Source organism: Paramisgurnus dabryanus, chromosome 12, assembly GCF_030506205.2.
Source record: "Paramisgurnus dabryanus chromosome 12, PD_genome_1.1, whole genome shotgun sequence".
Lineage (NCBI taxonomy): Eukaryota > Metazoa > Chordata > Actinopteri > Cypriniformes > Cobitidae > Paramisgurnus > Paramisgurnus dabryanus.
This window is the reverse complement of record NC_133348.1, coordinates 26,983,424-26,995,922: the sequence shown is the minus strand read 5'-3', so window position 1 is coordinate 26,995,922 and position 12,499 is coordinate 26,983,424. Positions and strand designations below refer to the sequence as shown.

At 37.6% G+C, this 12,499-nt stretch overlaps 1 protein-coding gene across 2 annotated transcripts in view; it reads left to right on the top strand.

The window, feature by feature from the left end:
- The window catches only part of ralgps2 (Ral GEF with PH domain and SH3 binding motif 2), a 151,957-nt gene that overhangs the window by 30,204 nt on the left and 109,254 nt on the right, over positions 1-12,499 (top strand). For both annotated transcript variants that reach the window (XM_065257378.1, XM_065257377.1), the window contains exons 2-4: positions 5,180-5,274; positions 9,092-9,223; positions 9,635-9,739. In XM_065257378.1, coding sequence (XP_065113450.1) covers positions 9,167-9,223; positions 9,635-9,739 — 162 coding nt within the window. In that variant the 5' untranslated portion in view covers positions 5,180-5,274; positions 9,092-9,166. The remainder of the gene's footprint in view (positions 1-5,179; positions 5,275-9,091; positions 9,224-9,634; positions 9,740-12,499) is intronic.

Sequence of the window (12,499 nt, the reverse complement as noted above, 5' to 3'; positions counted from 1 at the left end):
GACAGTAGTGTTTATATTCTCTTTAAGAAAATAAATAAGTAAACATGTCAAGTGGTTGATTTTGATCTTTTCATTATCAACAAACAAATACTATAAACATGTTGAATGTGACAAAATGTGTCAGTGTCCAAATTCGTTTCCGTCCCCCATGTAGTGGACTCGTATAGCAAATCACTGGATGTCATTTTAACAAGTCAAGTTGAGTGGTTTCAGACACAGCGGTTATGTCAGATGGCAAATGTGTTTGTTGTCTCCCTCAAGGGTATTTCATAGTGTGCATTCATTCTTTTTCAGATGAAATATGGATGAACAGGTCTCTGAGGATCTAAATTTGTATGTATGAGCATTTATGAAAATAAGTAGAAAAAGAGGGTTAACCAGCTCTTGTTAAAAACACACCACATACAAAGTTGAGTGTATACCGGTATGCTGTAATATTGATACAACGGTATCAATATTACAGCTTACTGGTTTACACTCACCTAAAGGATTATTAGGAACACTATACTAATACTGTGTTTGACCCCCTTTTGCCTTCAGAACTGCCTTAATTCTACATGGCATTAATTCAACAAGTTGCTGAAAGCATTCTTTAGAAATATTGATATGATAGCATCTTGCAGTTGATGGAGATTTGTGGGATGCAGATCCAGGGCACAAAGCTCCCGTTCCACCACATCCCAAAGATGCTCTATTGGGATGAGATCTGGTGACTGTGGGGGCCATTTTAGTACAGTGAACTCATTATCATGTTCAAGAAACCAGTTTGAAATGATTCAAGCTTGGTGACATGGTGCATTATCCTGCTGGAAGTAGCCATCAGAGGATGGTACATGGTGGTCATAAAGGGATGGACATGGTCAGAAACAATGCTTAGGTAGGCTATGGCATTTAAACGATGCCCAATTGGCACTAAGGGGCCTAAAGTGTGCCAAGAAAACATCCCCCACACCATTACACCACCACCACGAGCCTGCACAGTGGTAACAACGTCTGGCACCAACAACCATGCCACGCTCAAAATTGCTTAAATCACCTTTCTTTCCCATTCTGACATTCAGTTTGGAGTTCAGGAGATTGTCTTGACCAGGACCACACCCCTAAATGCATTAAAGCAACTGCCATGGGATTGGTTGATTAGATAATTGCATTAATAAGAAATTGAACAGGTGTTCCTAATAATCCTTTAGGTGAGTGCATGGTGTAATTTACAATATATTTGCTACTGCAAGTTTGCTGCTAATAAACATTTTAAGGTCTTAACGCAAATAGGGCTTCAGGATTATGTCAAAAATTATGCACGATTATGCCATAATTGCAGTTTTTTTTCTTTGGTATTGTAATTGCAATTATTATTGCCGACTTTACATTGAAGTTTTGAAATGTTTTATAACTTTCTGTAAAGCAGCTGCATGGTAAATTTTAAACATCCAAAACTAAATAATATAATGTAAAAAACAAATAATTATGGGAGTTATTTTGTTAGTAAAAAAATCTAAATTGAATGGCTAAAGGACACGTCAACTTGACAATTAAAAATCTCAGATTCACCACTGTATTTGGTGCCCAAACATGTTGGCAAAACAGACAGAAATGAGCACACTAGGACACCTGTATTTGAGGCTTTTGGCGATTTATGCAATTGTTTCACTCATAATTATAATCCTGATTAGTTTATTCGATTAATTATGCAGCCCTACTGGGTAGGAAGATATAGAAATCATCACAACATTATCGATGTGCCTATTGCGGTGATTTGTGACCCTGAACTCAAAAAATAAGTCATACGTTTAGATTGATGCACTAGGTATAATTTTACCGTATACCAGACATCGCAATATTTAGTAAGTCGCTGCATTTCCCTTTAATATCTTGCAGCCCTGCTGCTGGCCGAAACCAAAATGAGCTTGGAAAGAAAACTAAAGTAGAGCTCAGCGATACATGCATACTATAGACGAAGAGAGTTTAGACTAGTTGGTGAAACTATCTGGCCAATTCTGTGTTGTTGTGTTTATTGATTGTGTGTGTGCTTAGTTTTCTGCAATGTATTGAACGCTGTGAATTCTGCTGATGTTAAATTATCACAAGATAGCAAGTTGTCTAGCTGGCTAACATAGATGTAGGTGTGTCAATTTGGGAAGGATCAGTAAAAAGGGGTTGGAAAAAAACAAATCTGTAAAAGTAACATTAATTATTTTTCAAGGAATTAAAAAAATGCATTATGTAAATTCTATCTGATATGCAAATAAGAAAAAAAATATGAGGAATATTTTATTCAGATTTTATTCTAAGTAATTACCAAACTGAACTCTCGGTACAAAGGGGAAAGAATAAATCCTTTTTGTTCGGTTCTGTTTAGGCAGATGAAAGATGGGATCAGCTTGTTTTATGAGTCGAGGGGAAGCGCATGTCAATATGAAGGTGGGAAAACAGAGTAGTTCAACCACTTGTTCATTCCTTCAGGCTTAGTGTCTCTGTTCTCTGTTACACACTGTTTCCTCGGCACGTTGCAACAAGACAGCAATACCTCCTACGCTCATTCTCATCCGGAGCTCCATTCTGCCTGTCATTTAGCTTTCTCTCTGCCTATTTAAATGTCTCGCCACCAGCTCTTTCAACAGCCTGCTGAAGTCTCACAGATTAATCTTTTCAGTGAAACTTTCAGGCACTCCACATCCAAGCAAACATTCCCTCTCAAGACAGACAAACATACATGGAAAGGGATTCTTGTGTAAATGGAATCTGCTTGGAATGGTTAAAAACGTACACAGTCTTGACTGTCAGTCGTCCATGAGATGTTACTCCATATCAGATCTTGTAACAGATTCACAGACAGAGTCAGCTGTTGACGGTTGATACTCGCAGGTGTTTTACTGTCACGTTCAGCTGTCCACAGATTGATCAAACAGCTGCAAAGCCACAAAGTCTCACTTGTTTCAACAACTTCAGTGCTAATTCTGCGTGTAATAATAGATGTAGTGTACTATACACTTTTTGGTAACTAATGTTAGGTTACAGGGTTAGAAGAAAACAAGGAACGGTGGTTATGTAAGATTTGTCTAAAGAAGGCTGCATCTAAACTCTGTTTTTTAAGTTTGAAATCCGAGGCTTATTTGTAAGACAGCTTGAATGTCTTGACATTTCTTTTCTAACTCTTGTTGCCATGGAAACAGAAACCATTGGAGCATATTTTATATAACTTCATCATTATTTACTCACTCTCATGCCCTTTAATCCCTTAAACCCCCTTTAGTTGATCTTCAGAACCCAATTGTAGATATAAAAAAGTAAAAGTGTTGTTTGGTGTTTTCTGGTTACTAGTACTTTGGTTACCACATCAGTCATCATCAACTCCCCCATAGTAACCAGAAAACCCTTCAAAGTGACCCAAAAGTGTTAAATAAATAAATTCCTCTCGAGTTATGTCATATATTTTAAGTGCCCTGCAGACATTTACTCCTCTGCTTTCTTGTGTATATCGCTGTTGTTGTAGTTACTACACATAATTTAAAAGTGAACATCCTAAAACTGCCTGAATAAATTTGCAATGAAAGATATAATCTGCATTTGAACCAAATTACAGTTTTCATTTATAGTTGAACTTTAATAAATGTTTTAAGCTTAATTTTTTTCTTGAAACTTCTTGTTTTACTTCTCTTAATACTTAAGTGTGTGACATTTCTTTGTGTTTGTGACCCACTGAGGCTAATGGTTTCAGTTCAGCCTTCAGTGTATATAGACTGAAGAAGATTGTTCCCCTTAATATGCAGTAAATGTTGTGCTAAACTTCATGCACATGATGCTGAACTAAACAATTCAATGTGCAAGAATTAACAAAATCATGATTCAATTCAATGTTATTTATATAGCGCTTTTCACATTTTTTTAAATTGTTCCAAAGTAGCTTTACATTTAATAAAAAAAATCAAATACCTATTTTTTTTTTTGTTAAAATTTATTCAGCCTTTTCACATTTTTGGCCGAAAACCGTTTTTTTTTTTTTTGCTATTTTTGGTCAAATAATTTTGGTTGCTGAACAATCAATCGGTGCATCCCCAATTAGACATTTTAGAAACTATAGGAAAACACCACCATTTTTGACAGTAAGCTTGGTGGCATAAAGAACATGGCGATTTTTTTTTTAAGCAGATTTTAGTGCTCTTCCGCCATACAATATAGTTCTCATTTTTTTATCCGCTTAAAATCGACACATTTTATTTTGTGCCACCATACTTATCAGTGTAACTACTCATTTAAATAGGGAAAACATGGAAGTGTTTGGTGGCTTCTAAATTCATCCCTGTTTGGATCCTAAGGAATGAATGGGGCTAGGCTAAATGCTAACACATTCACAACATGCTGTACAAAGATTAAGTGCACGCATTGAAAAAAGATGTGTATGTATTAATTTGTCTAAGTTGAGGTAAGAACATAGTAAAATATTGAAAAACTGTGGTGTTTTTCTTTGAAGGGAAGTGGTTGGTGTTGTTGGTTGGGAATAATAATGATGAGAGGCTAGCAGAAACTGGGTCTGTTAGTGTTTTCGGGTTTGAGGACGAAACTGTGAAAGAGAAACAAAATCCTATTAGCGTAGAGGCCGCACGCATATAATGCAAGTGTCATACTGTATGTGCAATACTCATTAAATCTGTCAATGGGTTGTATGTTATGTCATTGTGTTTCTTATGTTTATATTGCAAATTCTTTTTCTAAATTGTTGTACCGCACCTTTAGGTTTGCACCCAATTTCCCTGTATTATTGTGTTTAATGGCTATAAAGATTTCTATTTCTATTCTATTCCTTTATGTTTTCAAAAAAATGTTCATATACATGAAGTAGAAAATGTATAACGTCCTGTTTTGCATCACCATGGCTGTCGCGCAATGCCATGCGGGCGGTGTCTAGTATCTATAGCCGTGTCCTGAACAATCCTCTTCAATGACCTAATGCTGAACTCTGAAATTTCAGTCACAACCTTTTACTCAAACACACTCACACAGCTGCTGCTGTTTATTATCCTCTTCTCCACATACATAGTGCCACCTGGTGGTGTCTTCATTGAAACAAAATTCTGCCACGTATGGGCTCGCAATACTGAATGCTGTGACTCTATGCTTTTCTGACTAAAATGCCCATAGTCGTGTACTTAAAACATTTTTTTTGTGTCTCTCTTACCAGGTTTGTTCAGCTGAAGTTTCGGAGTAAAAACTCAGTCAGACGAGAGCAGGGAGGACACAACAACCCTGTCACGATGCTTATTTGACAAATGCCTGGTAAGTTAGTTGCAAAGGATATTATAACTGTATTGCAGACTATACAAACAATTGTTTTGGAGCTCTTTAGTAAGTAAAATGGCTTTTCGCATACAAGAGCTGTGATTTTGGATTTGTCTGTCGTTTCTTCATAGCACCTGTTACTACAAACACTAAAGTGTGCACACATAGATACTAATGCCTCTGTAGCACCTGTTCTACACCTGCTCATTTGTTTCACGTGTAACCAAATGTTAAAGGCACCGTGAGGTCAGCTGCGTAGTGTTTACCGGCATTGCTGTTGTCCACATGTTGTTTTCTAGCAGTGGTGTACAGTTACGCTGTTTATAAAGAACAATAGATTAGGTGCACACCTATGATCAGATCGATTCCAGCGTGTGTGTGTGTTTAAAGTCTGATAGACATTAAGAGCCGTAATAGCCGTGTATCAAGGGAGTTGAGTTAGATTACATAGTGGACTCACAGTTAAAGAGATAGTTTACCGTAGGATTAAAAATTTTCACGACTTTCAAGGCCAAGAAACACAGTAAAGACATTGTTAAAATAGTCTATGTGACTACAGTGGTTTAGTCCATTGGTTCTCAAACTTTTTTGGCGTGTGGCCCCCTTGTGTATGATGCATCCTTTCGTGGCCCCCCCAAAGAAAATTTATGACATAAAACATTACAAAACTCAACATTTGAATTAAACAAAACATATTAAGTTAAACAATGTATTGCTGTTGGTTAAAGCCTTATTTACAGTATCTGAGGTTTAAATAAACACAATTTATAATAAATTAATGTATTTTATTAAATTTTATTAAATTTGGGCCCCCCTGGCACTATCCCAGGGCCCCCAGTTTGAGAACCACTGGTTTAATCTGCATTGAACCATTAAAGTCATATTCACAAATGTAGCACATGCATATGATGGCGTCCTGGGTCAGCCGTAGTAGAATGCCTCATTAGTGAATTTTTTTCTGGGGTTATCTAACCCTTTAAAGAGGACATTTCATAAAAATCTTTTTCCATGTTTAAATGCTATAATTAAGTCCCCAGTGCTTGTTTCAACTTATAAAATGTGAAAAAGATCAACCCAGTAACTTAGTTTTGGTAAACTTTGGTAAAAAAAATAGGTCATTGAAATTTAGCTTCCATTGTGATGTCACAAGGGGATAATACTGCCCCTTAATCTGCACTATCCAACCACGGCACTGCCATTGGCTGCGTTTACATTTTGCATTAACATGCGATCTCGGTGATCCGTTCACGCAGATCCGATCATCCGTATATCAGGACACGGCGCGTTTACATTTGTCCACATCAAAGTGGCTTCTGTATCCGGATGTGTGATCGGATACCGTGCGGGGAGGTGCGCTGGATGAATAGCTGTCAATCAAAATGGGTACAGCTGTCTTTAGCCACATGATTTAGGGTTTTCGCGCTAACCGCAATCCCGTATTGTACAGTGCTACTGAGAAGCCAACAACAGAGAATAACTAGCAACCCCAACAACCATGATGTTCACATTTTAAGTGTTATATTTTTTAGCTTTAAAAGCCTTATCTTTAAAAGCCTTATAGCGTCCGCACCGCGGATGAATGTTCTGTTTATCTTTACCTGAACTTGACTTTCACCCGCATGCTTTAAATCAACAACAAAATCCGTGTGAAACATGACCGACTCCACTGTTTTATTCTGCCTTAATAACGGGCTTTTGGCTCTGCCTGAACTTATATGTATATTTCTATTTTAACCATAAACTGTTTTTAGTTATGTTTCCTGGTAATAATATGATTTAATTAAAAGAGCTAACAATTTCCTATTCATAGTGCGTAAGAATTAATGTAATTTACAAACACATATAAGTAACCTTGCATAAAACCAACACTGACTAAATGTATTTGGTTAATGTTATTATGGTTTGTACGTGTTTTGAAACAGCCGATTGACCAGAAAGAAGCACAACATTCACGTTGATTTGTCGCCATGGAAACTCAAACATTATAACGATCCTGAATTCTGCCATTAAATATTAAATCTCACTATGAATAGTTGTAACATATAACATATGCCTGAATAACTTAAATACAGTTAGCAGTGTTAAAATGCTTTTGTATATCGATTTATTTCAAGATACTTTTAAGCGTAGCTAGCATTGCTCCACAAATATGAATTTGTGCGTCTCTCACCTGCGCTCCATGACATAACGTCCTTTATTTTTGACAGCTGTCAGTGAGAGGAGATGATAGTGGGCGGGGTTTTGTGTGACGTTGACCTGTAAATGCAGATACGATGGCTGGATTGCGTTTACATTACAATGAGATCCGATCACAAAGCGTCCTCGACTACCTCTGCATCAGGACACACAGATCGGATAACATTCCGATGACAGACGCGTTTACACTTGTCTTTTCAATGTGTATGTGGACAACATCCGGATACAGGTCCCATGTTAATGCCAAGTGTAAACGCAGCCATTTAGTGCAGAGATCAACTCATTTGCATTTTAAAGGACACACCCAAAATGGCACATTTTTGCTCACACCTACAAACAGGGTTCCCACGGGTCCTTGAATACTTGAAAAAAATTGAAGGCCCTGGGAAGTTTTACAAAATAAACATACATGGATACAGGTCATTGAAAGTGCTTGAATCTGCTAAAAGTTTTCTGGGAAAAAAATCCATATTATTCCCTCTGTAGTGTAGGATAATATCATAAAAATGTTAGACTTTTTAAGCACACGTGCTAAATTGTTAGTTTTAAATGCTTATTTCTCCTGTATGCGAATGTTGATTCATACCAAAATGCTTTTTGCATAGTTGTGTTTGACACATGAAAACGTCTCGGGTTACGTATGTAACTGTTGTTCCATGAGATGGGAACAAGACGCTGCGTCTCCCTTGCCATACTTCCAGCGTCCCTGTAACGCCGTCTTTGGCAGTATTTTAGATAGCGATATACTTCCTGGCTCCCGCGTCACCCTGTCTTTGTCGTTGAGCCTCACCATTGGTTGAATTTGATATACACATTCAGACGCACTTACCCCTGGAGGCGTCTCCAAAGTGTCACCGCAGTGACTCAGCGCGAGTTCCCTCAAAAGGGAACTGTAACAATTTATCTTAAAAGGTAGCACAATGTAACCTTGCTCTCACTTGAAATGTGTCCCCACATTTAGTCCTTGAATTTGAGGGTATTGGACCTGAAAAGTCCTTGAAAGGTCCTTGAATTTGAAGTTAACTAAGGTGGAAACCCATGCACAAAGTGGCAATTTTAACATACATGCTATAATAAATTATCTATATGGTATTTTGAGCTAGACCTCCACATGGGTACTCTGGGGACGCTAAAGATTTATTTGACATCTTAAAAATGTCTTGTGAAATGTCCCCTTTAATGTGGTCGGAAACATACAATGCATGCATAATACAAAATTGCACAATGTGTTTAACATGTAATTCTACAGGTTATGTCCATTACCTATTTCTTGTTAACTGCACTTCTATAATGCCCATTGGAAACCGACACAAACTGTAGATCTCTCACACCTTTGTTTATAAAAGTAAAACTTTAGCCAGACAAATCAGCTTTCTGAAAGCATTTCTAAAGCATAGCTCAAGACTTTTTACAGCCTTTATAAATCCACAGAACATAGCAATACGTCAATATGAATAGCACCTTTAGAAAAATAATAAACCATATACTACTGATACCTGATATACTTGAGTTTCAATAAAGGCTCAGTGCCTTTTGGAGTGGCACATTTATTCCCTTTAAGAAATAAGCTTAAAAATATATTTTAACCAAACTAAAATCAAATTATCTGTTTGTGCAGAGGGCCAATAAGGCGAGCTGGTGATGATGAAGATGACGAGTGAGCTCTGCCATAGTGTCTGATGGTTTGGTAATAATGGATGTCCCCAATGGCCAGCCCAGCATCTCCACCTTCACGACCCCAGCATCAGAGGTCAGTACACACACACACATATTTTTGTTAAAGCATAACTAAACCCCTGGTCAGAGCCTGACTCCACCCACTGGCAATATTTGAAAAATGCAAGAAAAGTGGGCAGATCCCAACGGAGATAGAGGGGACGAACTAAGCTCGTACCAACATCCAATAGGAAAATTTAACTGCAGTAGCCACCGTTCAACCTGAAGAGGGCAGCACTCAGACATTTTTACACCATATATTGTAGTATTGAAACACTTTATATCCAAATGTCAAAAAACTTACTAAAATCAATGAACAGCATAAGCATCATTCTTACAGATCATTAACTAAAAAAAGTTAGTTTAGGGTTGAGTTACTCTTTAAACTTATATATAGAGAGAGCTCATTTTATGTAATAGCAAATGAAATTGTCTCTCTTTGCAGAGGAGCAGCAGTTCAGAGTCCCTCAGTGAAAAGGGCCCTTCAGAGCTCAAGAGTTTTGATGCTGTGGTCTTCGACGTGCTGAAGGTCACACCCGAGGAATATGCAGTAAGTAAAATTTCTTTGTGTAATACAGGTATTTTCATATAGAAGCTGCCTACTCGCCTGCCTATCTATCATGCATTGCACAAAGGCTATATTTACAGTACACTAGTGAGTTTTTCTTCAAAAAGCATAACTTTTCCTAATTTTGCTTTATATTTTGAACACAAGTATGTTGCATACTTCATAGTTCATGCATTATTTATTTTATGCATGAACTACGTTTTAAAAAAACACCTTATTTTAATCTCTGATAATGTAAAGCCCATGACTTAAACAATAAATCTCTTCTGGGTTTTAGAGTTACAACCTGAACAGCTCTATACCAAATGTAACTGGCAACATCTGCCTTCTAATGTTAATCTTGGTTACCTATAGTGTAGTATTTCATCCTTCATATGTCCAAAGAGTCTTTCGTGTTGTCAGATTATTACAAGACAGAACGGCCATTCCGTTTTTTTCCGGAGAAACACTTTTAAGGTGTTAGTGGGCGGAGAGTTACGAGTACGCCTTTGGATACTAATCTTACAGCTATGACATTGATGGAAATCAAACTTAAATAAAAACTTTTTTAAATAACTATGGCTTACCGTCCGATATAGCCTTACACATATGATCCAGATCTGGATATTGATTCAGTAATTGATCAACAGGAACAACAGCAGCAACAATTAAAGCAGGACGTCTCTATCTGGTAATTAATCCTTGTTTGTTTATCGGATATTTTAATAAAAAATGCGTACGTGTAAATCTTGATGTGTTTTTTTGCATTTGTCCGTTTAAAAGGTGTAAATGTCGTAAGTGCAGTACAATGCCAACTAAGGCGGAAAATGTTTGCTGTTGTTGGTGTTGTTTACATTACATGCACGTATGTGCGGATTGCAAACAAAACAAGTGAGATTTTGATTTACTAACGCCTGTGGTTGCAACTCCTAAACAGCGACTTTTAAAGTTGGGACCGTTCCATCGGCTGTAAACAAGTGGCAAATCTGGTGTCAAACTGAGCCTTGTTTGTAAAGCAATCCTCTCCGAAATGCACCCAGGGAACAAACACAAACCATTCGTAATTTCGTATCTTTCCAAGAACAACTAACTGCATTAAACTGTTGTCTTCAGACAGGGAACGTTTATTAAGGTTTTCTTCTCCTTACATCCAAAAACACTTCTTTTGTCAAACCATCTTGCTATAACATAGTTGTCGCGTGCTGTGCAGTGATACCGGTGACTTCTACTCAGCGGAGCAATGCTAATGCGCATTTTTGCTCTCACTAGACGTGAAGAGCAGGTGTGCTTTTCTAGGAATAAAGGCCCATAAAAGGAATATGGGGTCAGTCAGTCGTAACCGATACCCCCGTTGAAAAAACTTTCCGAAACTTGTAGGAAAAAGGAGGCATGAATTTGGCCCAGAAAAACAGCTTTTTTGACACTTTGCTTATGTTTAGCATGAGGGTTACAACTCTTAAACTGTGTTATTAGGGACAGGAAGTAGGGTTTTAAGTGTTTTATTAATCAAAATCAATGTCTTTATTCATAAATATGTCCTTATTGGTGTCAAATGACCTCTGCCAATGATCTAACTTTTTTATGTAAGCTTAGAATTTCTTCTCTTTACTTACATTGAACGGGTAAGTCCAAGGAGGCTTTCATGTCGTTCCGCCATTTTGTTAAACTATAATAGCAAAGAGGGACAAAAAGCACTAGCCTACCAACGAGTTTCCATAGCGCGTTTTCATTCAAAACACGTGAACCAGCTGAAACGGACAAGGAGATCAGTGATTACATAACGGCTACCGTAGTTGCAACATGCATTTGGAAAAGCGAGGCGCTAGAGAGCACTATTCGTTTGAATGCAAAATACAATTTTTACCACTAGATGGGGGTAAATCCTACTTATTGTCCCTTTAACTCTTTCACCGCCAGTGTTTTTAAAAAAAGTTGCCAGCCAGCGTTTTTTAATGATTTTCACCAAAGTTTAATGCCTTCCAGAAAATGTTCTTCTTTAAATATATAAACATACAATATACCAAATGAAAGAACAGACCCTCTGCTTTCAAACAAAAAAAACCATTTCATCCTACCTTTAGTGGTTCTTTTGCAATCAGCTTTTGAATATGGGTAGGTTTCTGCAAAAACACCACATTTTGAGCAAAAAGCAGAGATAAGACTGAGACAGACTTTTCGTAGAGATCCCATTCAGAGCGATCTTTAAAACAGACACGGACATGCAGCAGCTTGCCATAGGGCAATACTTCCGGTTTTAAAAAGTTGCGGAAGGGCGCCACCTGGTGGATAATAGCGGTATTGCGGAAAGACGGAAAATCTCGTCATTGGCGGGGAAGCGTTTTCTCTTAATTGACGAGATATCTCGTCAATGGCGGGGAAAGAGTTAATAAGTCAGAATGCATGAAATAGCATTACCCCCCCCCCCTTAATATCAGGTGTAAAAATGGTTGAAACCAAGATAAAGAATGATAGAGATGATGGACAGGAGACACGAGCAGAGAGAAGTAAATACTCGAGCAGTGCTTCAGTAATAATAAATGGCCTGTTGGCATTCATTCATGCAGGCTTTGATGCTCTCTAGAGTTTAAATTAAACATATACCAGAATCTGAGTAAGCAATATGAGCCATCACTCTTCTCTTTCTGATAAATGAAGGCCTCAATTTCAAGCAGAAGAACTCCCACCTGAACTTGAAGAACACATTTGCATAGTCCTGCTGATTTATACTTGCTTTTAAGCTAATTATCCTATGGTCTCAGAACA